The sequence below is a fragment of the Aegilops tauschii genome, chromosome 3 (assembly GCF_002575655.3).
Source record: "Aegilops tauschii subsp. strangulata cultivar AL8/78 chromosome 3, Aet v6.0, whole genome shotgun sequence".
Taxonomy (NCBI): Eukaryota; Viridiplantae; Streptophyta; class Magnoliopsida; order Poales; family Poaceae; genus Aegilops; species Aegilops tauschii.
The window spans coordinates 168,675,508-168,703,285 of record NC_053037.3 but is presented as its reverse complement, the minus strand read 5'-3'; the positions used below and the strand labels follow the sequence as shown (position 1 = coordinate 168,703,285).

At 43.5% G+C, this 27,778-nt stretch overlaps 1 protein-coding gene and 1 long non-coding RNA gene across 2 annotated transcripts; one reads left to right on the top strand and one right to left on the bottom strand.

Annotated features, from left to right (window-relative positions):
• Positions 1–17,050: 17,050 nt before the first annotated feature.
• On the bottom strand, positions 17,051–17,944 carry LOC120975434 (uncharacterized). Its single transcript, XR_005771198.2, has 2 exons — positions 17,566–17,944; positions 17,051–17,322 (listed from the first exon to the last, which is right to left on the bottom strand). It is a non-coding gene; the product is annotated as an uncharacterized lncRNA (long non-coding RNA).
• Positions 17,945–21,106: 3,162 nt separating this feature from the next.
• Positions 21,107–25,508, top strand: LOC109739341 (probable U6 snRNA-associated Sm-like protein LSm4). The gene is made up of 7 exons (XM_020298428.4): positions 21,107–21,353; positions 21,441–21,482; positions 21,590–21,688; positions 23,111–23,188; positions 24,185–24,227; positions 24,928–25,077; positions 25,170–25,508. The coding sequence occupies exons 1-7, from the start codon at positions 21,351–21,353 to the stop codon at positions 25,184–25,186; spliced, it is 432 nt and encodes a 143-aa protein (XP_020154017.1). The 5' UTR covers positions 21,107–21,350; the 3' UTR covers positions 25,187–25,508.
• Positions 25,509–27,778: the final 2,270 nt, after the last annotated feature.

Sequence of the window (27,778 nt, the reverse complement as noted above, 5' to 3'; positions counted from 1 at the left end):
CTAACGGATGGGTCTTGTCTATCACATCTGTAACATCCCAAATTTTCAATTTGGAATGTTATACATTAGATCATCATTGCATATCATATTTTATTGCATTTTGGCTTGATCCTAGAAATTCTACGCAACTCAAGGACCCACGGAGAGAGTTGGGAATTCCGTTATTTTCATATTTGAGTTTTTCTCAAATTTTGAAAAGAGGATCGTTTGATTTTAATTATTTCCTCTTCGAATATTTAATTTATAAAAATAAAATAGAGAGGATAAAATGACTTCCTCAAAATAAAGAAATATTGGAGACTTAATATTAAAATCAAATAAGATTTTTATTCGGAGTTTTATCGCTATTTTATTTGAATTAGGAAAAATATGCGTTTTTCAAAATTGCATTAGAGTCCCAAGTAAATGTTCACCTTGTCCGGTAGATTTTTAGAGGATGGGGAAAATTTATTTCAGGATTTTGGGAGTCCGTTTAGTATTTCTTTTATTCGTTTTTCTGTGCGAAATAATTTTAAAAAAAGGGAAACTGACCTTGGGCCGTATCCGCCCGGGACTCCGCCGGGGGGGGGGGGGGGGGTTATAAGCCGCGAGGCCCAGTCGCCGTCGCAGTCCACCCGCAAACCCTAGCCCCGCCGCCGCCGCGAGCCGCCGCCCGCGACGCCGTTGCCGCCTGCCACCGCCGACCCCGCCGCCGCCGTTCCACCCGACTCCGCCGGAGGTTGCCGCCGCCGCCTCGGTTTTCGAGAGAAAACCGATCGGTTTTTTTGAAAACCCTAGATCCGTTTTTTTAGTTTCGGTTCGTTTTTTTCGGTTTAGTGATTTAGCGGACGTTCGTCCGTACGTTCGTTTTAACGAACGGTTTTCGCCCGCTAGCCGCAAATAACGAACGTTCGTTCGTTAGTCCGTTCGTCAGTGTTTCTTTTTCTCGGATTTTTCCGCGATTATTTTCGATCGCGATTTCTGATCCGATTTTCGTTTTAGTTTAACTTTTCGCTCGTTTATCGAAATCAGGCGATTCAAACGCCTAGAGTTTCGTCTCGAAACCCTTTTTCTGTTTAACCTACTTAAACAAGTTTTTGCCACTATAAAAATTGACTTTAGTCCAGATTAGCAAATGAAGCTTGTTTCTTTCGCAGTTTGAGTTTCGTTGTTTTGTTTGATTTGATTCTTTTTGCAAGCCGGAGTTCTTAATTTGAACTTTCTGGTTAGATGTCTTATTTGAGGTTTACCCGTGCATTGTTGCTTGATTGCTTATTGTATGCTTGTTTGTTTGCGATAGAGTACCTGGAGTGCGAAGCGTGCTACTACGAGTCTCTAGGTTTCACAGATCATCAGCAAGGCAAGTAACACTTTGATCATACCTCTTTACTACCCAGTTTTATTGCATTAGATCAATCCTCAAACAATTGCATGGTTAGGGTCTAATTTAATTTTTGGGCTTGGGAAGTAGATGAGGTAGTACCTATACACCTGTTTATTATCAAACCTATGGGAGTTACTTCTGCGTTGCTTATATTGCTATGCTATGCCCGTAGACGTGGTTTGGGTTTGAGAGTATGCATGACAGTTGTGAGTATTGTTAATTATTGTTTAACTTAAGGTGGCAACTTTAATACACATCTAGGTGGACTGAGGCACCTGGGGAACCCAGTGATTGCCTGTATTTTTTTGGAAATCCCGGGGTACCGTGTGATTCTCCTATGGACTGCCACCCAGGCTCAAAGGGATCATGAGATTATTCATGCTAGAAACTTCCGTGTGCAGCCCCAAGCCATTATGGGCTCTGGCATAGTTGAGTATGTTGTGTGACCTCTTTCAGTGGTAGGCTAGCAGATGTAGGGGATGTAGGTGGTACTGTCTACCCAGAGTAAAGAGTTAACGCTTCTGAAAGACTGTGTCTCGGTCATCCGTTTCTCAAACACCATGTAGTGCGAGAAATCCAACGGAGGAGATCGAGTCTTATGGGGAAAAGTGCGCAAACCTCTACAGAGTGTACAAACTAATCATGGTTAGCCGTGTCCCCGGTTATGGACGTCTTGAGTATCTGGTTCTTGGATTATCATGTGGATCTCATCACTCTTAATTATAAAATTTGATTGGGTTATTAATTACTTTTAATTGGGATTGAGATGGGGTTTACCATTCTCAATGTTTAACAACCACCATGATAGTTAAATAAAATTTATTCCTTTGTTGTAGGGAAAAATTGGCTTTTCGCAAAACATATTAACCATACAGCCTCCATCAGCCATATATGCATGTAGTGATAGCCTTATTCTTTTTATTACTCCTTGGTGTTATATTGCCAGCATATTCCATGTGCTGACCCGTTTTCGGGCTGCAACGTATCATGTTGCAGACTTTACAGACGACGAGTAAGGTGCCTTAGGTTGTGGTCTTTCACTCAGTGATGCCGTTGGAGTTGATGGACTCACTTTATCTTCCAAGCCTTCCGTTGTTGTCGTTTTTAGATGGCCTTAAGCCATATTATTTGTAATAAGTTATCTTTTGAGACATTCGATGTAATAAGTGTGTGATTGCTACTCTGTTATAAATCCTTCAAGTACTGTGTGTGTCAGCATTACCGATCCAGGGATGACACTGATGCACAAAGATCAGACTATTTGAGGTCTGGTCGCTACAACATCATTCTCCTAATGATGTGATCCCGTTCATCAAATGACAACACATGTCTATGGTCAAGAAACTTAACCATCTTTGATTAACGAGCTAGTCAAGTAGAGGCATACTAGGGACACTTTGTTTTGTCTATGTATTCACACACGTATCAAGTTTCCGGTTAATACAATTCTAGCGTGTGATTGCTACTCGGTTATAAATCCTTCAAGTACTGTGCGTGTCAGCATTACCGATCCAAGGATGACACTGATGCACAGAGATCAGACTGTTTGAGGTCTGGTCGCTACAATATGGTATCAGAGCACACGCTGACTGTAGGACACGACCACTAAGCTAAAGCCCTAGATCACTACTCTCTTCTCATTTCTAACTTCTCCCCATTTTCTACTCTTTAGGATGGCGGATGCAAGGATCAATTCACGCAACCGGATGAAGACACCCCTTTTGGACGTCACTTGAAGGAAGTCACCAGATACCTGAACATTGGAATACCAAGCTTCACAGGGACTTACAACGCCACCTTACCAGAAGAGGAGCGCTGGATGATTCAAGTTCAAGTTCCAGGAAGGACGTTTACGCCAGTCACTGAGCCCATCGAGTTTTCCTTTGATGCACCAACCTGGAGTCTAGGAAAGAGTATGGCAGCCCACATTACCATGGGACGCATTGGAGAAGTTTACCACAATGATCTCAAGGATACTATCTACCAAATTTGTGGGCGCTGAGATGAGCAATGGGAAATGATCGGCACCAGGAAGGATAGATCGATTGCCGCTTTCGTCCAGGAGTTAAACCAACACATTCGACGCCAGGAGAACCAGATGTGCGCAGGCATGACAAATTTGAAGCAGGCAATGACAAGGATCACGGAACTGGGGGAAGAACTCAAGGCTACTCGTGAGGATTATATGGAGGAAATCGTCGTACTAGTGGAGAAGAATGACGACTTGACAAGGAAGCTGGGAGTATTCATGGGAGACCCCGCGCCAGGAGGAGAAGATGATAGTTCCACTTGCCCGGAGAACTACATCATCATCGACGAAACCGACTCGGATCCCGACGATAGCGATGATGACTATGTTGATGAAGCGGGAGCAGATATCATGGAGTCTTCGACCGATCAATTTTTCTAGTTGACCACCAAATCCGTAGTAGAATTCCACCATGTATATAGTATAGTCCGAGCACTTTAGTAACGATAGTTTTTAAACCGATTATATGCCCTTGCTTGATTGATTGAGTGATATGTTTGTGTTTGTCTCATGTGCATATGGGTAGTGTTTTCCCCCTAGACCTCATTCTACTCTGTTTTCTCACCTTTTCTAAACCCAGCAGATGCCTCCGAGACGCGACAATGGATTTGCTTTCCCACCGGAGCTCACTCAGTTGATCCAGCAGCAGAATGCATTGATGTAGATACTAGTCCAGAATCAGAACCAGGGGAACAACAACAACAACAACAACAACCCACCCCCACCACCACCAGTTGATCACTTAGCCCGTTTTCTTAGGCTGAATCCGCCGGTGTTCTCCAGTAGCACCGAGCCGATTATTGCAGATGATTGGCTCCGCAAGATTGAAAGGGAGTTGACTACTGTAGGATGCACAGATGCGGAGAGAGTGCGTTTTGCCGCACATCAGCTTGATGGACCCGCAGCATCATGATGGGAGAATTTCATAGTCACTTACCCCATCGACACTGTGACATGGGACCAGTTTCAGCAGGCTTTTCGCACTGCCCATGTATCAACAGGAGCTATGGCCATGAAAAAGCGCGAGTTTCGCAACTTACGCCAAGGAGGACGCACCCTTGGCCAGTATGTGGATGAATTTAGTAAGCTAGCACGTTATGCCCCAGATGACGTCGCTACAGATGCAGCTAAGCAGGAGAAGTTTCTGGAAGGACTGAATGATGAGCTGAGCATGCAATTGATGGTGGCAAATTTCAATAACTACCAGGAGTTGGTAGACAGAGCTCTCATGATTGAAGGGAAGCAACAGCAGATTGACAACCGCAAGAGGAAGTATGGACAAGGGAAGTATAATTCTGGAGCTCATCAGAGGCCCCGTTTCACCCCGAACTCGGGAGGACTTGTCCATAACCATGGAAGTCACAATCACACTGGAGGGAGTTCGCATAACCATAGTGGCGCCAAGAACGGGAATGGTAATGGAGGAAGCAACGGACAGAACCGTTCCAACCCGGCAACACCCGCCAAGAAAGATCTAAGCCATGTTACTTGCTACAAGTGCCAGAAGACTGGACATTACGCCAATGAATGTCCTGAAGCTAAGAATGGAAACGGCAATGGAAGCTCTGGGAAGAAGCCCAACCCTTTCACCAGGGGACAAGTGAACCACGTTAGCGTGGAGGAGGTTGAAGCCCAACCCGATGCAGTAATAGGTAAGTTTTGGTTAAGTCATTTACTGCAGTCGTACTTTTTGATACTGGTGCATCACATTCATACATATCAAGGGGATTTGTGGATAAGTTTAAACTGCCAACCCAAGCCCTTAGGTCACCCATGTCAGTAACCTCGCCAGGAGCAGAGTATATGGCTAGCCTATGGTGTGATCGGTTACCATTAAGGATTGGTAACTACCTGTTTCCCTCAGACCTAATAGTATTGGAGTCACAAGGACTGGATGTGATATTAGGCATGGATTGGTTATCGAAGTATGGAGGGAACATTGACTGTGCCAGTAAGTCGATTTTGCTCACCACCCTAGAAGGAAGAAGGATCAAGTATGTATCCCGGCATATGCCGAATAGGACTCAAGTGAATTCCTTATCAGGAGTTGTACAGGAGGAAGTACCAGCGGTGAAGGATTTTCCGGATGTATTTCCAGAAGAGTTGCCAGGCATGCCACCGGATAGAGACATTGAGTTTTTTATTAAGCTTTTGCCAGGCACATGGCCAATATCTAAGAGACCGTACAGAATGCCCGCAAAGGATTTGGAGGAAATTAAGAAGCAGATTAAGGAGTTACTGGATAAAGGTTATATTCGCCCAAGTTCGTCACCTTGGGGATCCCCAGTACTTCTAGTTGAGAAGAAGGATGGATCGTTAAGGATGGTTGTTGATTATCGAGGATTGAATGAGGTGACGATCAAGAACAAATACCCACTGCCGATGATCAATGATTTGTTTGACCAGCTGCAAGGAGCTAAGGTGTTTTCCAAGATCGATCTGCGATCAGGGTACCACCAACTGAAGATTCGAGAGCATGATATACCTAAGACAGCTTTTACCACGAGGTACGGGCTATATGAGTATACCGTTATGTCGTTTGGCTTGACTAACGCACCTGCCTATTTTATGAACATGATGAACAAGGTGTTTATGGAGTTTTTGGATAAGTTCGTTGTGGTGTTCATTGATGATATTCTGGTCTACTCGAAGAATGAAGAAGAACATAAAGAGCATTTGCGTTTGGTACTTGGGAAGCTCAGGGAACATCAGCTATACACCAAGTTCAGCAAGTGTGAGTTTTGGTTGAAGGAAGTTGGATTCCTTGGACATGTTATATCTGGAGAAGGAATAGCAGTAGACCCCACCAAAGTTGTCACTGTGACAAATTGGGAGTCACCCACGTCAGTCGAAGAGATTCGGAGTTTTCTTGGACTCGCGGGATACTACCGGAGGTTCATTGAAAATTTCTCAAAGATTGCGAAGCCCATGACGGAGTTGTTGAAGGACACCAAGTTCAAATGGACTGAAGAATGTGAGGCCACTTTTCAGGAGTTGAAGAAATGCTTGGTTACATCACCAGTGTTGATTCTGCCAGATCAACGCAAGGATTACGAAGTGTATTGCGACGCTTCTCGTCGAGGACTTGGAGCCATACTTATGCAGGAGGGAAGAGTTGTTTCACATGCCTCACGACAGCTTAAACCCCATGAGTTAAATTATGCTACCCATGATTTGGAGTTAGCAGCCGTAGTGCATGCGTTGAAGACTTGGAGACATTTTCTTATCGGAAACCATTGTGAGGTATACACAGATCACAAGAGTTTTAAGTATATTTTCACGCAGAAGGAGTTGAATCTCAGGCAGAGGAGATGGTTAGAACTCATTAAGGATTATGATATGAGGTTGCATTATCATCCCGGAAAGGCTAACGTAGTAGCCGATGCGTTGAGCCGCAAAAGTCATGCCAATACACTCATGACCGGAGAATTACCCAAGGAGTTGGCAGATGTGACGCCCCCGATTTGACCGTACACTAATCATGCACGCAATGTGTACGATCAAGATCAGGGACTCACGGGAAGATATCACAACACAACTCTAAAACATAAATAAGTCATACAAGCATTATAATACAAGCCAGGGGCCTCGAGGGCTCGAATACAAGTGCTCGATCACAGACGAGTCAGCGAAAGCAACAATATCTGAGTACAGACATAAGTTAAACAAGTTTGCCTTAAGAAGGCTAGCACAAACTGGGATACAGATCGAACGAGGCGCGGGCCTCCTGCCTGGGATCCTCCTAACTACTCCTCGAAGCCGAACTCCATGTAGAAACATCCTCGGGATCTCTAGCTCCTGGACTCCAGCATCTGGTTGCGACAATCAGGTATAGAAAGGGGAAAAGAGGGAGAAAAGCAACCGTGAGTACTCATCCAAAGTACTCGCAAGCAAGGATCTACACTACATATGCATGGGTATATGTGTAAAGGGCCATATCGGTGGACTGAACTGCAGAATGTCAGAATAAGAGGGGGATAGCTAATCCTGTCGAAGACTACGCTTCTGGCCACCTCCATCTTGCAGCATGTAGAAGAGAGTAGATTGTAAGTTCACCAAGTAGCATCGCATAGCATAATCCTACCCGGCGATCCCCTCCTCGTCGCCCTGTTAGAGAGCGATCACCGGGTTGTATCTGGCACTTGGAAGGGTGTGTTTTATTAAGTATCCAGTTCTAGTTGTCATAAGGTACAACTCCGGGTCGTCCTTTTACCGAGGGACACGGCTATTCGAATAGATAAACTTACCTGCAGGGGTGCACCACATAACCCATCACGCTCGATCCCATTTGGCCGGACACACTTTTCTGGGTCATGCCCGGCCTCATAAGATCAACACGTCGCAGCCCTACCTAGGCACAACAGAGAGGTCAGCACGCCGGTCTAAACCCTATGCGCGCAGGGGTCTGGGCCCATCGCCCATTGCACACCTGCACGTTGCGTACGCGGCCGGAAGCAGACCTAGCCCCCTTAATACAAGCACGAGCTTACGGTCCAATGCGGCGCGCGCCACTCAGTCGCTGACGTCACGAAGGCTTCGGCTGATACCACGACGTCGGGATACCCATAACTACTCCCGCGTAGATGGTTAGTGCGTGTAGACCAAATGGCCAGACTCAGATCAAATACCAAGAACTCGTTAAGCGTGTTAAGTATCCGCGAACGCCGACCAGGGCCAGGCCCACCTCTCTCCTAGGTAGTCTCAACCTGCCCTGTCGCTCCGCCACAAAGTAACAGTCGGGGGCCGTCGGGAACCCAGGCCCACCTCTACCGGGATGGAGCCACCTGTCCTTTCAGCCCCCTCATCAGTAGCACTTGCGGGTACTCAATGAGCCGACCCGACTTTAGTCACCACACGTGTCATGTATATAGTATATAAGTATATACCCGTGATCACCTCCCGAAGTGATCACGGCCAAGTAGTATAGCATGGCAGACGGACAAGAGTGTAGGGCCACTGATGGAAAACTAGCATCCTATACTAAGCAGTAGGATAGCAGGTAAGGGAAACAGCTGTAGCAACAATGACAGGCTATGCAACAGAATAGGATTAACCGAAAGCAGTAACATGCTACACTACTCTATTGCAAGCAGTAGAGAGTAGAGTAGGCGATATCTGGTGATCAAGGGGGGGCTTGCCTGGTTGCTCTGGCAAGAAGGAGGGGTCATCTTCGATGTAGTCGAACACATGAACATCGGCAGCGGTCTCGGAGTCTACCGAAAATAGGTAACGGAGGGGGAACACAATAAATAACAGAGCAATCAAATGTAACACAAAGCAAGACGCGGCGATACGTTGTGCTAGGGGTGACCTAACGTAGGGATAGGTGATACTAGCGAAGGGGTGAAACATCCGGGAAAGTATCCCGGGTGTTTCACGTTTTCGGACAGAGAAACCAGAGGTAAAATGTTGCAGGTTCACTATGCTAGGAACGCGTGGCGGACGAACAGACTGCGTATTCGGATTCGTCTCGTCGTTCTGAGCAACTTTCATGTACAAAGTTTTCCCATCCGAATTACGGATTATTTTATATTAATTTTTTAAGTTTTAATAATATTCTGGAATTATTATATTTAGTTTAAACCGAATTGACTAAGTCAATTTGACTAGTCAAAAGGACAGGTGTGACCCACGTGTCATAGACTATTTACCTAAACAAATAAATAGACCTAACTTATTTAATGGGGGACTACATGTCATTTACCACTAGACTAACTTAACATTAAATTTTTTTTTGAGCGGTACTAACTTAACACTAATTAATACTAACTAAACCTAGTAGTACTAATCTAAGCAGGGGCCGGCCATTAGTGGATAGAGCCCAGCCGGCCACACACGGCCATTTACAGGGGGTGGCGGCCATGGCCAAGAATGGCAGCAGCAACAATACGCATCAGCAGTAGGTAGTAGCAATACGCAGCGGCAGAAGCATTAGCTAGCAGCAGCACATAGCGGCAGCAAGTAGAGCAGCACTGAGCACCGCAGGGAGCAGCGAGCAGCACTAGCACCAGTAGCGCAGAGCCCCAGTAACGTATGAGCAGCAGCAACAGACAGCAGCAAAGGGAGGGCAGCAGTACGGCTAGGAGCAGCAGCACGCACGGTTCGGCACGGAGCTTGGCCAGGGCGCAGCGGCAGTAGCAGCAGGGAAGGCAGGGCACGCGGGACGCGGTCAACGCCGCGGCGAGCACGAGGGTGTGTGGACTCGGGCGCGAGCGCCGGCCATGGCAGCCTCGGCGAGCGCGACTACAACGGCGACGGATCGAGGGGGCTACAGGGGGAATCCGAAGGAGGGGCTCACCACTAGCTCGACGGCGAGGTCGAGGAGGTGCGAGGTGGCCGGACGCATCGATGCCGACGACGAGATGCGGCAGCCCTGGAGAAGAAGACCGGCGATGGCGAGGCTTGGGCGGTCCTAGATCGAACCCATAGGCGAGGGCGAAGGAGACGACGATGGCGGAGCTCTTGGATGTCTTGGCGCGGCGAAGGAAGGCCGGTGGCCGCGGGATCGACGAAGGCGGCGACGACTGTGGTCTCGGGCACGGCTCGATTCGGTGGAGAACGGTGCGAAAGGGGAAAACAGAGGGAGCTAGGGTTTACGACAAAGAGAGGGGCGTCGAGGGAAGGTCCTTATCCATCTCTACGACCACGGGATGGCCGACAACGCAGCATCCGCTCACTGGACGGACGAGCAGCGTCCACGGCATGAGGTTGGGGATGAACGAAGACTTGGGCTGGGCTAGGTCCTGTACATGTAGAGCCCACAGGCACAATGGGCTAGCTAGCTTTTCCTTTTTTTTGTCTCTATTATTTATTTATTTTGTTTTCCATTCCTCTTCATAGTAGATGAATTTATCTAGTTATGAAATTTGGCACACAAATACTAGGTATTATTTCAAGGCTGCACACAAAGTTCCAAAACATTTGGAAATGTTTAGGCCTTTGTTTATTTTTAAATGGCCATGTTTAGAGCTGCTGGACCACTTAAATATTGCTATTGTCAATCTAAAAATCCAATTTTGAGTAGTATTTCTACATGACAAATACTAGGGGATTACTTGCAATAACATGAAAACTTTTATTTAATTTTTTTAAGAAGTTTTATTTTTTCTCACTATTTGAATTTTAAATTGGAATAGGTTTCGGATCGTAATGACTATTAGAAGTTAATGATGATAACTTGGCATAATTAGTGGAAGATTACTGTAGCAAGAATCTCGGGGTGTTACAGCAGATGACCTTCGCGAGCTATGTTTGGAAATTGTTCCGAGAGGTTATGTAGCAGCTTTGGAGATTCAATCTACTTTGATGGATAAGATCAGAGAAGCTCAGAAGACGGACAAGGAGATAGCCGAAATAAAGGAAAGGATGAGTAAAGAAAAGGCTAAAGGATTTCGTGAGGATGAGCACGATACCTTATGGTTTGAGGACCGCGTATATGTGCCAAATGATCAGGAGATCAGGAAGCTGATTTTGCAGGAGGCCCATGATTCGCCATATTCGATTCACCCAGGAAATACAAGATGTACCTGAATTTGAAGGATAGTTTCTGGTGGACCGGAATGAAGAAGGATATTGCGGAGTATGTAGCAGTTTGTGATGTATGTCAGAGAGTGAAGGCAGAACATCAGAAGCCACCAGGATTGCTACAGCCATTGCCGATACCCGAATGGAAGTGGGATAAACTAGGCATGGACTTTTATCACTGGATTACCCAGGACTCATTCAGGCTATGACTCGATATGGGTTGTAGTCGATCGTTTGACGAAGGTAGCTCATTTCATCCCAGTGAAGACCACTTACACCAGTGCAAAGTTGGCAAAGATATACATGACCAGGATCGTATGTCTGCATGGAGTTCCGAGGACCATTGTATCAGATAGAGGAACCCAGTTCACCTCAAAGTTTTGGAATCAGTTGCATGAAACTTTGGGAACCAGGCTAGAGTTCAGTACAGCTTTTCACCCGCAGACAGATGGACAAACTGAGAGAGTCAACCAGATTCTGGAGGACATGTTGAGAGCTTGTGTGCTAGACTATGGGTCTAGTTGGGACGATAATTTGCCGTATGCAGAGTTATCCACAACAACAACTATCAAGCCAGTTTGAAGATGGCCCCTTTCAAAGCACTGTACGGAAGGAGGTGCAGAACACCGTTGTTGTGGGACGAAGTTGGAGACCGACAGTTGTTTGGACCAGATTTGATTAAAGAATCTGAAGAGAAGGTTAAGCTGATTCGCGATAGACTCAAGGTAGCCCAGTCCAAGCAAAAGAGTTATGCGGATTCTAAACGCAAGGAGACAGTTTACGAAGTTGGAGACAGAGTGTATCTTCGTGTATCACCACTTCGAGGAGTGAAGCGCTTTGGAGTTAAGGGAAAGTTAGCACCATGTTTTGTGGGACCATACCAAGTTTTGGGACGTATGGGAGAAGTTGCTTACAAGTTGGAATTGCCTGAAGGATTGTCAGGAGTTCACGACGTGTTCCATGATTCTCAGTTGAAGAAGTGCCACGCAGAGATGGCTGATATCCCTCTGAGAGATACAGTACCACTGGAAGCGATACAGTTGGATAGTGACTTGACATATGAGGAGAAACCAGTCAAGATACTCGAGTTTACCAGCCAAGTTACAGGCAACAAAGTAATCAAGTTTTACAAAGTTCAGTGGAGTCACCATACCGAAGATGAAGCCACCTGGGAACGAGAGGAAGACCTACGGAAGGATCACCCTCACCTATTTTCTAGCCAACCCGAATCTCGAGGGCGAGATTCATCTTAAGGGGGGTAGGTTTGTAACATCCCAAATTTTCAATTTGGAATGTTATACATTAGATCATCATTGCATATCATATTTTATTGCATTTTGGCTTGATCCTAAAAATTCTACGCAACTCAAGGACCCACGGAGAGAGTTGGGAATTCCATTATTTTCATATTTGAGTTTTTCTCAAATTTTGAAAAGAGGACCGTTTGATTTTAATTATTTCCTCTTCGAATATTTCTTTTATAAATAAAATAGAGACGATAAAATGACTTCCTCAAAATAAATAACTATTCGAGATTTAATATTAAAATCAAATAAGATTTTTATTCGGAGTTTTATCGCTATTTTATTTGAATTAGGAAAAATATGCGTTTTTCAAAATTGCATTAGAGTCCCAAATAAATGTTCACCTTGTCCGGTAGATTTTTAGAGGACGGGGAAAATTTATTTCAGGATTTTTGGAGTCCGTTTAGTATTTCTTTTATTCGTTTTTCTGCGCGAAATAATTTTAAAAAAGGGAAACCGACCTTGGGCCGTATCCGCCCGGGACTCCGCCCGGGGGGGGGGGTGGGGGGCTTTATAAGCCGCGAGGCCCAACCGCCGTCGCAGCCCACCCGCAAACCCTAGCCCCGCCGCCAGCGCCGCCGCCGCCGCCCGCGACGCCGTTGCCGCCCGCCGCCGCCTGACCCCGCCGGAGGAGCCGCACGCCGCCGCTGCCGTTCCGTTCGACCCCGCCGGAGGTAGCCGCCGCCGCCTCAATTTCCGCGAGAAAAGCGATCGTTTTTTTAACCCTAGATCCGTTTTTTTAGTTTCGGTTCGATTTTTTTTCGGTTTAGTGATTTAGCGGACGTTCGTCCGTACGTTCGTTTTAACGAACGGTTTTCGCCCGTTAGCCACAGATAACGAACGTTCGTTCGTTAGTCTGTTCGTCAGTGTTTCTTTTTCTCGGATTTTTCCGCGATTATTTTCGATCGCGATTTTCGTTTTAGTTTAACTTTTCGCTCGTTTATCGAAATCAGGCGATTCAAACGCTAGAGTTTCGTCTCGAAACCCTTTTTCTGTTTAACCTACTTAAACAAGTTTTTGTAACTATAAAAATTGACTTTAGTCCAGATTAGCAAATGAAGCTTGTTTCTTTCGCAGTTTGAGTTTCGTTGTTTTGTTTGATTTGATTCTTTTTGCAAGCCGGAGTTCTTAATTTGAACTTTCTGGTTAGATCTCTTATTTGAGGTTTACCCGTGCATTGTTGCTTGATTGCTTATTGTATGCTTGTTTGTTTGCGATAGAGTACCTGGAGTGCGAAGCGTGCTACTATGAGTCTCTAGGTTTCATGGATCATCAGCAAGGCAAGTAACACTTTGATCATACCTCTTTACTACCCAGTTTTATTGCATTAGATCAATCCTCAAACAATTGCATGGGTAGGGTCTAATTTAATTTGTGGGCTTGGGAAGTAGATGAGGTAGTACCTATTCACCTGTTTATTATCAAACCTATGGGAGTTACTTCTACGTTGCTTATATTGCTATGCTATGCCCGTAGACGTGGTTTGGGTTTGAAAGTATTCATGACAGTTGTGAGTATTGTTAATTATTGGTTAACTTAAGGTGGCAACTTTAATACACATTTGGGTGGATTGAGGCACCTGGGGAACCCATTGATTGCCTGTGTTTTTTTGGAAATCCCGGGGTACCGTGTGATTCTCCTATGGACTGCCACCCAGGCTCAAAGGGATCATGAGATTATTCATGCTAGAAACTTCCGTGTGCAGCCACAAGCCATTATGGGCTCTGGCATAGTTGAGTATGTTGTGTGACCTCTTTCAGTGGTAGGCTAGCAGATGTAGGGGATGTAGGTGGTACTGTCTACCCAGAGTAAAGAATTAACGCTTCTGAAAGACTGTGTCTCGGTCATCCGTTTCTCAAACACCATGTAGTGCGAGAAATCCAACGGAGGAGATCGAGTCTTGTGGGGAAAAGTGCGCAAACCTTTACAGAGTGTACAAACTAATCATGGTTAGCCGTGTCCCCGGTTATGGACGTCTTGAGTATCTGGTTCTTGGATTATCATGTGGATCTCATCACTCTTAATTATAAAATTTGATTGGGTTATTAATTACTTTTAATTGGGATTGAGATGGAGTTTACCATTCTCAATGTTTAACAACCACCATGATAGTTAAATAAAATTTATTCCTTTGTTGTAGGGAAAAATTGGCTTTTCGCAAAACATATTAACCATACAGCCTCCATCAGCCATATATGCATGTAGTGATAGCCTTATTCTGTTTATTACTCCTTGGTGTTATATTGCCAGCATATTCCATGTGCTGACCCGTTTTCGGGCTGCAACGTATCATGTTGCAGACTTTTCAGACGACGAGTAAGGTGCCTTAGGTCGTGGTCTTTCACTCAGTGATGCCGTTGGAGTTGATGGACTCACTTTATCTTCCAAGCCTTCCGTTGTTATCGTTTTTAGATGGCCTTAAGCCATATTATTTGTAATAAGTTATCTTTTGAGACATTCGATGTAATAAGTGTGTGATTGCTACTCTGTTATAAATCCTTCAAGTACTGTGTGTGTCAGCATTACCGATCCAGGGATGACACCGATGCACAAAGATCAGACTATTTGAGGTCTGGTCGCTACAACATCATTCTCCTAATGATGTGATCCCGTTCATCAAATGACAACACATGTCTATGGTCAGGAAACTTAACCATCTTTGATTAACGAGCTAGTCAAGTAGAGGCATACTAGGGACACTTTGTTTTGTCTATGTATTCACACACGTATCAAGTTTCCGATTAATACATCTAGCATGAATAATAAACATGTATCATGATATAAGGAAATATAAATAACAACTTTATTATTGCCTCTAGGGCATATTTCCTTCATTCCCAAGCCGGAGCCTGAGCAGCCGCGGCTGGCGGAGTACAGGGGGGGTGGCCAGCAAGCCCGGCGATCGTCTCCTTAGTGGCTGACGTCACCATCGACCTCATGAGCAATGATGACGAGGACAAGAAGAAGTATGATGACGACGATCAGTGGCGGAGCTAGAGCCAAAACCATGGGGGGCATGGCCTTGAGGGGGGCAAACATAATTATTTTCAACTGATTTATAGTGAAAAATAGACCAAATAGACAGAGATATAGGCTTGCTTTCTTGTGAGACTAGATCGTTTGGCGCGCGTTGCTGCGCCTGTCCATTCTTAATTTTATTTTTAGGGACTTGAAGTAATTTATATACTTTGTTTGCAATGCTTTGATGTATTAGGCTTCCATGTAGGTTGTTTTTGTCTCCACTTGATTTTTTCAACACAATGATATGTAATCGGGACTCACAAAGAAAACGATATGTAATAAGGGAGAGGAGCCGGTCAATCTACAATAATACTATGTAACTACAGAGAGGAATCCAGCTGGTTTGCAAGAAAGTAGTGTGTTCCAGGAAATCCAGTTTGGCTCTTGGGAGTATATGCTCCTGCGCCCAATTTTGTTGACCCGTGCAAAAAAATAAGTTGAATACCGAATTTTACACTTAATTTTGTTTTTCACCAATGAAGTACTGTTATCCCGTTTCGCATGAAAATTGTCAAGCACGCTTGTTACACTAACAGGAACACAGAAACATGTACACAAGAAGACAGAAATTTTCATTTTTATTTACTATTTATTTTGAATTTACTATTCATCTGAGAGCACATGCCGACGTGTTGGTTCAAGTCGTGGTATCAAGTGTATGGGATTTAAATTAGGATGGCTGATGGGAACATGTTTTGTGATTGATCATCTACTGTTTTGGCTCCCAAAATAACTCTATAGCAAAATGTTGCAGAGATTTGCAATACAAAGTTTGAGAATGGTAGATACATCATGATAAATACTCCCTCCATTCCTAAATATTTGTCTTTTTAGAGATTTCAAATGGACTACCACATACGGATGTATATAGACATATTTTAGAGTGTAGATTCACTCATTTTGCTCCGTATGTAATCATTTGTTGAAATCTCTAGAAAGACAAATATTTAGGAATAGAGGGAGTAGGTTGCGGGTAAAGCAACCATGAGAGCAATATAAAATAGTTCTACATACATATCTTTACATCTAGGAACAACGCAAACTCACAAAGTATGCAGACTGGAAAACAGAAAGAAAAAAAAGCATTATGTACTGATTAATTAGTGTACTGATTAATCAACGCAAACTCACGGTCAGTTAGGACGTTGTTAAAACCACCTTTCAAGTGTCAGTATATGCGGTTCTTTCTGCAGAAAGATACTGACATGTAAAGCAGCTTTCATATGATACAAGTTATTAATGAGAAAAATAAATAATGATAATGCTTGTAAGTCCCACTGAAAATGAAAAGCTACCAGGTAAAAAAATACTGAGAAGGGTAGAACTATTATAAATACACAGACTATAAACAAAAATAAGATATAGTGCTGGTGTTACCATATTTAAATTTGAGGTTTTTCCAATTATTAAGAGAGAAATGTTTAGGTACAATAGTACAAGAAATAAAATTCATACAAATGATGTTAACATCATGTCTTATACTCACATTTCTTTGATTCCTCTTACCTAGTTTCTGCAGTGGTTCGGTCCAGTAGAAAAGATTGAATGGGGCCGGTGTGTGGTGAAAAAGGGTTCATCAAGACAGTTCTCTCCTTAACCTGGGAAGAAGGGTACTTGAGTTGGATCTTTAGTTGGCCCATCATAGTAATTTATGTACAAATCTTGCTTCGGGGTCAGATCATTCAAAAGTTGTCAGGCTGGGTAGGCTTTGGAAACAAAAGGCTTTGCTCTTGTTCTTTCTGCTCAACTTTGTAAAAAATAAAGAATCGGCTATAAACCTATCACCAACATACATTGCACACTTAACAATCAATTCAATCATACTGAAAATAATTCCAATACCCCCAAAGGAGAGAGTTGCAGATAGAGTGCAAAAGAGACTTTACTTAACTGGAATGCAAGAAGCCGTTTAATTACGCTACATTCTGAAGTAACCAAAAAAGACTAAACTGCAAGAAGCCGTTTAATTACACTACATTCTGAAGTTGGAGAAGCCACATCCCCATCTCCAACATCTCCTCCACAATCAGGCACATACTGGAAGCACCAAACATTCAACAATCCTTTCTTCTTTGCAAGAACTGTACAGACATTATATATGTCATTTTTCATATAGGAACAAACTAAGAGTGTGTACAACAACATTATGCTTGCGTCTAAGGATCTACCGTCCTAAACAACCTGATGCATCATGCATATATATAGCGAAAATAATAGTGGACAGTAGCATGTCATGAATATCTACGAACAGATAAAAATGGAAAGTAAGCAATCGTATGAACACACTGACTATGGAATAAAATATGAAATTCGACTAAACTAACCTTTGAGCAGCCATTGGGATCCTCAGTTTTAGAATTCAGGAACAAAATTAACCCCAGAAACACCCTGCAAATTTTTTTTTGAGATGCTGCAGAAATTTGTTGAACCAATAAGCTAGAAGCAATCACAAACACTTGGGCAACAATAACTGCAACAAATTAAAAGCGGAAATCAGCATCAGCAGGAGCCCGACCAGAGTACATATATTAAGTGTCAAGGGATTGTATTGGGAAAGGGAAATCTGCATCAAAATTGAATATGAGGGGCGACATAGTGGAGAAGCGTAGCTCTTGATGCTACTGCAGTACTGCTGGAGGAAGAAGGGAGAAGAACCTGGGTGACCGGACAGAGCATATGTAGGTACCTGACCTCCACCATCCGTCTTGAGGCGCAGCCCCACTCCATTAATGCTTCTGTAGAAACGGCTGCTCCGCGCACTGCATCCTCATCAATCTTTGTCTATGCGTGATTAGAAACTGAAGTGTAATTGTGTGTTTGAAGTCTGAGCGGAGCAGTTTCCAAAAGGCATAACCGGCCCAGTTTACCACAGGGCTTGGATTCGGCCTCTGGAATAGCAGGCCATAGGACAGCCGGGCCAGTTGCGGGAGTGATGATTTTACACATTAAATCTGACGGCCAGAAACGTTTAGATCACGAAAACGGACGACCAGAAACCCAAATCGCTGAGAGAGCTCGCTTTAGGCTCGGTTATACTGTCCTTAATGGGGGGCCATGGCCCAGGTTGGCCCCCACCAAGCTCCGCCACTAATGACGATGATGACTACTTCAAGGCGGCAGCGACAACGGCTCCGACGTGGACGACGACGATCAGTAGCTTTGTTTAGGGTTTATGTGTGTATAAATTATAAACTTTAAATGAAATTTGTGTTGTTTGAATATCCAATTTGAATGTTTGTATCTATGCATGTTTGAATATCCAATTTGAATGTTTGTATCTATGCATGTTTGAATGTCCAATTTGTGCCATGTTTGCTTGTGTGTGACAAGTGGTGACCCAAATTTCATGAAGATGCAAAGATAATTGGGTGTTTTCAATAGAACAATGTCAATTTTGTGATGGTTGTTTTAATAGACTTGTTGTATTGCAACTTTAATATTTTTCCCATAAACTAGTGCACATAGGATGGCTCGATTCAAAGGCATTTGAATTTTTGATCTTTTTTCATTTTTTTGTTTTTTCTCAAACCGGGGTTAAACTTGCGGTGTTGACCATTCATATAAAATGGTTTGGAATTCTTACTTGACTTGTCCCAAGTTCATCCACCACCAATATTATACCATAGAATGATTTTTCAAAAATTTCAGGAGCAATCTACATCACACTTGTAGTGCAAATTTGGGCTTTTTTTTGATAATTCACTACAACTCAACTAAATGCATGGAATATAACAATATTAATCTGAAATTGGTGAAACCTGGCCAGTGCCCATCCAATGTGGCCTGATTTTGATGAAAAATAAAATGGAACAATTTTCGAATTATTTGAGGCACTTCCTTCACAAACAAATTTCATTTTTGGGCTTGGAAATTGGAAAATTTATTTTTACTACAAAATAATTGCAAATTCCTATGAAACATTATCCACAATGGTAACACCAATAGTTGTGCCAAATTTGGGCATGTTATCATGGATTTTGCCATGTATGTGGTCATTTCCATGTGCATATGCCTTGAAATCCACACAAATCCATTCTAGATAGTCCATTTTGTGAAGTTTTTTTTTTCTTCAGACTTGTTGTATTGCAATTTTAATATTTTTCCCACAAACTAGTGTACATAAGATGACTCAGTGCCAAGGTATTTGAATTTTTGAGCCCTTTTTCATTCTTTTTCAAACTGGGGTCAAACTTGTAGTGTTGACCATTCATACAAAATGGTTTGGAATTCCTACTTGCTTTGTTCCAAATTCATCTGTTGTACCATAAAATGTTTTTTTAAATTGGGAGCAATCTACATCACACTTGTAGTGCAAATTTGGGTCTTTCTGATAATTCACTAAAACTCAACTAAATGCATGGAATATAGCAATATTACTCTAAAATTGTTGAAACTAGTCAGCGCCCATCCAATGCGGCCTGCTTTTGATGAAAAATGAAATGTAACAAATTTTAAAATTATTCGAGGCATTTCCTTCACAAACAAATGTCATTTCCGGGGCTTGAAAATTGAAATTTTTATTTTTTATTACAAAATAATTGCAAATTCCTATGAAACATTGTCCACAATGTGGCCTGCTTTTGATGGAAAATAAAATGGAACAAATTTCAAAATTATTTGAGGCTCTTCCTTCACAAACAAATATTTTTTAAGGACTAAACTAATTTCTGTGGCCTACTTTTGTTACTTTGCTTGTCCCAAGTCCATTCACCAAGCAATATTCAGTACTAAACTAATTTGGTTGTCTAAAGTGCATCCGCCACACCAAATGGCTTGAACAAAACTATTAACACCCTGATGGTATACTACATATAATGAGTAAACGGTTGGTTTATGCTTCGCTTCGTTTAGAGCATAAAATGCGAGGACTGTTTCAAAATTCACGTACACATACTTGCGCCTCTCTTTGAGCATGTGGTCTCGGGGTCGAGTACTCTTCGCGGCTTAATAAGCCAACTTTTTTTCGGTTGGCGCAGCCGCTGACAAAAGTGTCCCATAAGCCAGTAACTGCACCCACCACCTATGACCGTGAAGCCACTGACAAAGGTGTTCCACGCTCCAGTAACTGCGACCACCACCTACGATCGCGCAGCCACTGACAGAGGTGTCCCACAAGTCAGAATATGCGCCCACCACCTACGGCCGCGCAACCACTGACAGAGGTGTTCCACAAGTCAGAATATGCGCCCACCATCTACAACCGTGCAGCCGCTGACAGAGGGGCCCCACAAGTCAGAATATGCTCCCGCCATCTACGAGCGCGCAACCGCTGATAGAGGTGTCCCACAAGTCAGTATATGCGCCCACAATCTACGAGAAGGCAGCCGCTGACAGGGGTGTCCCACGCGTCTGAAACCACACCCAGTAATGGTCAAAGACTTTGACCCAACGACAAACCCCTGTTTGGGCTTTTGCGAGGGTGGGCCACGCGGTGGAGGGGAAAAGTAAGGATTGGCTTAGAGCGTGGGCAAAACCGAGGAGAACTAAGCGAAGAGGGTCACAGAAATAGAAATCCCTACTTAAGTTAGCATTTCATGGCTATTTTACAGTGTTCAACACCGGTGAATTGTGCTCAAATCTTTATGACTATACCTCCCCATGATCTTTGATTCAATGTGGTTTCGGTCGAGCTTTTGCTCAATCTAGACTAGCTCAAACAATAGAACGACCACTATCGAAGTCTTGCATTGGAACTTGAAAATGCACCTTTCTAATTTGTACTGTAGTTGTGTACGTTAATTTTTTAATTAAAACGAAATTACATTTATCTTTTTTTAAGCAAGAAGAAGGAACTTTATGCTAAAAATAACCTTTTTGAATTATATAAATAAATCAACCCTTCTCCAGACCCGCTAAAAAAACCTTCTCCAGAAGGTAAACGAGCCCGTTCGGTACTGAGCGAGGTTTGCCGTGCCTACTAGGGCTCGCGAGTTCTCCGCCTCGTCTCATTTCCCCCTCTTACCGACACGAACCCGGCGGCCAAATTTAGGGTTTTGCTCCCGCAATCTCCCCCCGAAGCCGCCGCCTTCTTCCCGCGCCGGCGGCGATCCAACTCCGCGTCTCCATCCGCCGATCCGGACTTTTTTTCAATCTCCGGATCTCGCTCAAGATGGTGCGTTCCCTCCCTCCCCCCTCTCCTCTCGATCCCCAAAGCTGGAGATGCGGTCGTGTCTAACTTGGTGTTTTCATTCTTCCGCAGCTTCCCCTCTCGCTCCTCAAGACCGCCCAGGGGCATCCCATGGTAAGACCACGGCGGCTGGATTCGCCTTCGCTCTTGCTATAGTTCACCGTTTTTGTTTCCAATTGTGTTAGGGTTTCCTGATTACTTGTTTTTTTGCGTGGTTTCAGCTCGTGGAGCTCAAGAACGGCGAGACCTACAATGGTCACTTGGTGAACTGCGACACGTGGATGAACATCCACCTCCGGGAGGTTATTTGCACCTCGAAGGTGAATTTTTGCCCTCCCTGTCTCCCTCCTGTGGTTGAGTGTATTTGCACAAGATTTTTTTTATGTTAAACGCATTAGAAGAGAAACTGCGGTAAGCCAAAAACGCGAAAAAACTCAAAAAATGCCAAGAACAGAGTAAACTAGGAATAAGCTACGAAGAGACAAAAGAACTGTACAGCTCTCTTACTGTATACTAGCCAAGGTAGTATGTCAGGAGGACATCTGTGGTGGTCTCCTGATAGCCTTCACGCCTTCTTGCATCCATAGTTGGTCGCCATGAGAATTGAATCAACCAGTGCCAACACTTTGGTGGTTGCGCTGTCGAACACGCCTTTACTTAGCCACCAAATGTGCGACATCGCCAACATGATGAGAGAATGCCGCCCTACCCTTTCCAATGCCATCATATTCCGCGGCAGACTCGAACCTGCTGTCAGATTCTCTTTCGGGCTGGGGACCTAGAGGACTGCGGCGAGAACTGGTTTAAGCACCCGGTACCATGCCTGCCTGGCGAAAACATGATCCGTGAGGATATGACGTTGATTCCATGGACTGATCACAGTGGGGGCACACCAGTGGGTGCGGCAGGCCTTGATGCTTGAGTTGACCGCAGTTCATCACCGATTCAATGTAGCAAGCCATGGAAAAACTTTGCAATGACCGCAGTTCATCACCTGTCGAACATGCAGTCGTTCCTTAGCCACCAAATGTGCGTAACGGCATCATATTCCACAGCAGACTCGAACCTCCTGTTGAAATTCTCTTTCCGGCTGGGGACAAGAGGACTGCAGCGAGAACTGGTTGAAGCACCCGGTGCCATACCTGCCTGGCGAAGACATGATCCGTGAGGATATGGTATATTGATTCCGTGGACTGATCACAGAGGGGGCACGCCGGTGGGTGCGGCAGGCCTCGATGCTTGAGTTGATCGGCAGTTCATCAACGATTCAATGTAGCAAGCCATGCAAAAACATTGCAATCGAGGGGCACTCACCCATCCCAGCTTGCACGCCAACTGATCCTTGATGTCTAGCCATGGGCGTCGAGGATCAGTTCATTTGGAACCTGTCCACCTCAGGACAGTACTTGGCGTGCTCGGCGTACAATGAGTTACTTGCTGGCACGATCAAAGCCACCACTTACAGTGCAATATGGGATCGGTGGGCGCCCCTTAATTGCAAAGTTTTTGCATGGCTTGCTACATTTAGTTGCGCTGGACTGTCGATCAACTCAAGATCAGTTAAGGACATTACTTGGCTAAAACGAACAGGGGAGGCAGCTCTTTATTTCTGAAAGAAATTATTCACAGAACCTCACGCTTGATGTTGAGATTGCTGGGTGTTCTCTTGGACTCTTTAACATTTTTGTCTTACTAGATTAGACTGAGATGTCTTATCTTACGTTTTATGGTTGGGTTTGCAGGATGGTGATAAGTTTTGGAGGATGCCGGAGTGCTATATTCGTGGGAACACAATCAAGTATCTTCGGGTTCCTGATGAGGTATGGGTTTCGGATACAATGTGTCTTTGTTTTGTGTACGGATGTAGTTTGCTCGTTTGGTGACTTACATCTGTCGGATGTATCCCCTGTGCAACCTTATCTTCATAAGGTTCTATGTTGGCATATATGTGTAAGATATCCAATAGCAGTTGCATAAGCAGCATGTTGATATTTATGGTTGGCGTGCAAGTCATTAGACTCGCTACATTGTGTGATTGCACAATATGCCTTGGTTGTGTATTGTTAGCTGCTCTTACGAAAATAAGACAACGATGTATATTGCTTGAATTTCTCAGTACAATCTACGTTTTGGTATTGTTGAAAATTTGCTTATCAGTTTTGGTCAGACATTTGACGACAGCATATGCAGACCCTGCAAGCTTAATAAATAATAAGTACACTTCATAATATTGGACCATTTAGTTTTTGCAATTGAAATTCTGTGACCTACAATAGCTAAAATATCCGAGTCTAACTTCCAACACATGAGAATATTTTGTATATGGACATATGGTAGATACATTGTCAAAACTCAAATGTTTCCCTCTACTCTATTATGTTAGAAATTAGGGGTCAAATTAGCATGCCATGGTCAATGAAAACCTACAGGGACGAAGTTTTAGCCGAATAGAAGAGTATTTATTTGTGCAATAGCAAGACTAGCTCTAGTTTGTGCACTCTAATATGTGCATTGAGCTCTATCCTGTGCAATGTAGTGTGTTCATACTTGATATTTTCTAGAGAAATAATCCAACCAGCTAGCTGTGCAAGTCTCTAAACTTCGATATAGTTGGCTAGCTGCCCACGAGGATTGCTTTGGCTTTAAATCACTAAAATACCGCACCAACTAAATCTCCATTTACCATGCCCCCCCTTTTTTATTCATACTGTTACATATTATCTTCACAGTTATGAGGGCTGAAGCTATCAGTATCTGTAGTGAGGTTAACCAGCCGTTTCTATCCTGACTGCATGAGCTTTATGTTTCCCTCACAGGTGATTGACAAGGTTCAAGAGGAAACTTCTAAGAGTAGATCAGGTATGCATCTAAAGGCTAAAGCTGAAGCAGAGGGTTGTTCATTGGAACACATATTTATATGTCTACACATTATATTCTAATAAACTGGCAAGTATATATAATTATAGCTACATTTTACTAGTTGTGTTATTTACTAACTGCTCATCACTGCATACTATGGGCAAATTGACATTGTGTGGTCTCTGAGGGGCAACTTGACTTCTCTCGTACTCAGTAGGTTAGAAGTATAATAATGTGAATGTATACTAGTCTAATAATGTCATTTTCATGTGGCTAAACATTGTAAGCGGTTAAGAGTTTGTTTTTCTCAAGTTTGGCTGCACTAAGCACAAACACGGTGTCTGACTTGTATTCTTAAAGAGCTTCATAGGCCATCGATCTTAGAAGCACAATGTTGATCGCATTTTCAGAACTAAGCATGATGAATGAAGAATTTATATATTTGCAGCAACAATACTGTGATAAACTTGATCTCAAATCTGCTGGCACTTAACTATAGAGAACTAATAGGCATTATCATCTGTATGTAAATACACATACACACTGGTTGTACATTCCAGTGGACCCTGTGTTGGTGGGAATGACAAACGCACATGTACAGTGATTTATTTATTACTACTGTTATAACCTGTAGAACTTACCCTGTTCTTGTATAGAGCTAAGTGATGTTCTGAATTATTTCATGCTACTGTATATGCAGATAGGAAGCCACCAGGTGTTGGCCGCGGAAGAGGAAGAGGAGACATCGGCACTAAGCCCGGGGGCAGAGGAATCGGGCGTGGCCAAGATGATGGCAAAGGTGGTGGCCGTGGAAGGGGTGGGATTGGAAGTAAAGGTGGCAACAAAGGCGGTATGTTCCCTACTTGCGCTTAGATTCCGCTGCCATGTGCTCTCGGTTTTCTGGATAACAACATACTGACCTGTTGTTGTACTTGATGGCAGGACGTGGTCGTGGGTAAGACGGATCTTGAGATGCGAGAATGCCGCTTTTTAAGGCCTGTAGTTGTGGTGTTGCATAGATTGCTTAGGACATGAAAAACTTTGGAGCTGGAATTGCTGGGTTTTGTGGTATGGTATGGCAAACCGTTTGTGTGGTCTGAAGTTACCGAGGAGGAGTTGGCTGTCACCTGTTTGTGTTGTTCGAAACAGTTCACTTAATATTTTGGGTATGGGCATTATGCGTACTAGTCAACATGTATTTGCAAAGTTCCAGCCCAGATTTTACCTATTTGTTGGTTGTTGAGATATCGTTCTGTGATGTGAAAGTGCAGTTTTTACCAATGACGGCCTACGATGTTTGTGCGTTAAAAGATGTCTGTCGATGCATCAGATGGTTTCCATGTAGAACTTAGTTTTCTTTCTTTGGGAGAGATACTGATTCGACCTGTAATATTAAAACGGGATACTGCAGATGGAAAACATCTACTAGTAACCTGCTACTGCATGCATCACAAAATTCAACTTTGATTTGATCATAAATTAGACCAACTAAAACATGATGAAGTGACGTTTTTTATGCTAATGTAGTGTCAAAAAACGTCTTACATTATAAGATAGAAGTAGTTTTCAGTGGTACAATTTTAAAGTCAACTATATGCTTCCTCAGTCCCGAATTACTTGCCTAGATACGGATGTGTCTAGATTTATGTTAGATACATCCGTATATAGACAAATCTAACACAAGTAATTTGGATGGGGATCCAGTATTGATCTAATTTATGGTCGAAGTTGGAATTTGACAAGCGTGTGCGCCTTATTCTTTCATCTCACTCCACTTGGCCGCTTTGGTGTGTTTGGAATAACGGCGGTGGGGGACGGAGCAGTTTAACCTTGCATGTTACAGAAAACAGCTACCCCGGTCTAGGCCAGAGGTCAAAAGCTAGTGATCGGAGAATCTCTCTGTCTCCATGCGGCCCCCATTGAGAAAATCCTTGTACCAAATCGCAGACCTCCTTGGATACCTCTTGAGATCCTCATCGGCAAAATCCACGTAATACAATCCATACGTGTCCCCGACACTAAGTAGTTCATATAAATCCATCAGCGACCAGGCAAAGTAGCCCCTAGTATTCGAACCATTCCTGTCATCACCAAAATTAAAATGTTCATGTTTTTTTTCTGACATCAAATAAAAATGTTCATGTTACTATCACGTGAACGATTCTACAATGCAAACTAAAAGGTCCTTTGGCGCACTTGCATCATTTTGCCATTTTGTTGAAGACTGGCAGGATGAGGATTTTGCTTGTAATACCTGAGAGCAATAAGCAGGTTTTTAAGATGTTCACTCAAGAATTCCACCCTAGGGCCATCATCAAATACCACATCTTGATGCATTCGATACCCTACAGTTGAACGTTTTTGCAAGTCGTGTTAATGGTGTTTATTAAAAGACTATATAGGCACTAGTCTGGACTGAATATTTAGACAAAAATAAGCACATGTCTTCTGCATGATTCTAACTTTTTGGACATCATATAAGTAGGATGCTAAACAAGAAACAAAAAAATTGCCAGATCAGCCGGCTTATTTTATCAACAAGGATAGTTGCAAAATACTTACCATTCTCATGGATATAGATTGGAGGATGACCATAAGATTGCTTCAAATGTTCAAGCACTTGCCGTAGACCATAACCTGGCACAGAGAACTGAGAAGCACTATATGTCAGCCCTCTGTTATTATACATTTAATATCTAAAAACAGATTTACTGCAAGTTTCTCTTACCCCAGTGGTAGAATTGCTTGCAACTGCAAGAGATAAATCATGGATTAAATTATCACACTAAAATAAAGAATTCCAATATGATTAAAATAATCAATATGAATCCAAAGTACACAGCTAACTAGATAATGGAAGATTACTCAATGAGCAGAAATTGCTTCTGGTAGTAACTATTGATCTATATAATAAATCGCATTGTCCATAAACTTGCGTGGTTGTCTTTTTTTCCCGAGGATACACCATGGAAAGGTGTATCAGATTCATAGAAGAAGAGCCAAGAAGGCTGATACAATGCCGAGCGGCAAACAATGCATGAAAACAACCACACCACGACCACAACGACACACTACATGCCTTGTTCGGCCTCCATCCACAAGGGGCGAAGAGGCAGAACGCAGAGCACCAAGGCCGCGTCACAGCCAAACCTAAACACCTCGGGAGCACGACCTTTGACATGCAAATAACTTTCTCGGCACCCTAAACTCGTTTCCTTTAAATTGTATTGTCCATAAATTGGTCCCACGTTGTTTAGCTAACAGGTATGGCCGAAATGGAGATGATGTGGCAATGACTCGTCTGCAAATTTGGCATTCACCTTTCTCTATCTCATTAGTCACCACCCTCTATTGCTCCCCTCTCTCTCAACTCAACTTTGCACAGGCCCCTCATCGGAGTGCGCCACCACGCTCCATAACAACAAGTGCGATGTTCGTCGTTCTACAGCCGGACACCGATGCTTCTGGCACCGTTCGTTCACCACCACCGCCTCCATTAGTAACTCCTTCCCTCTGTTTCTCATATTCATCGACCCCCTTTACGATGCTAT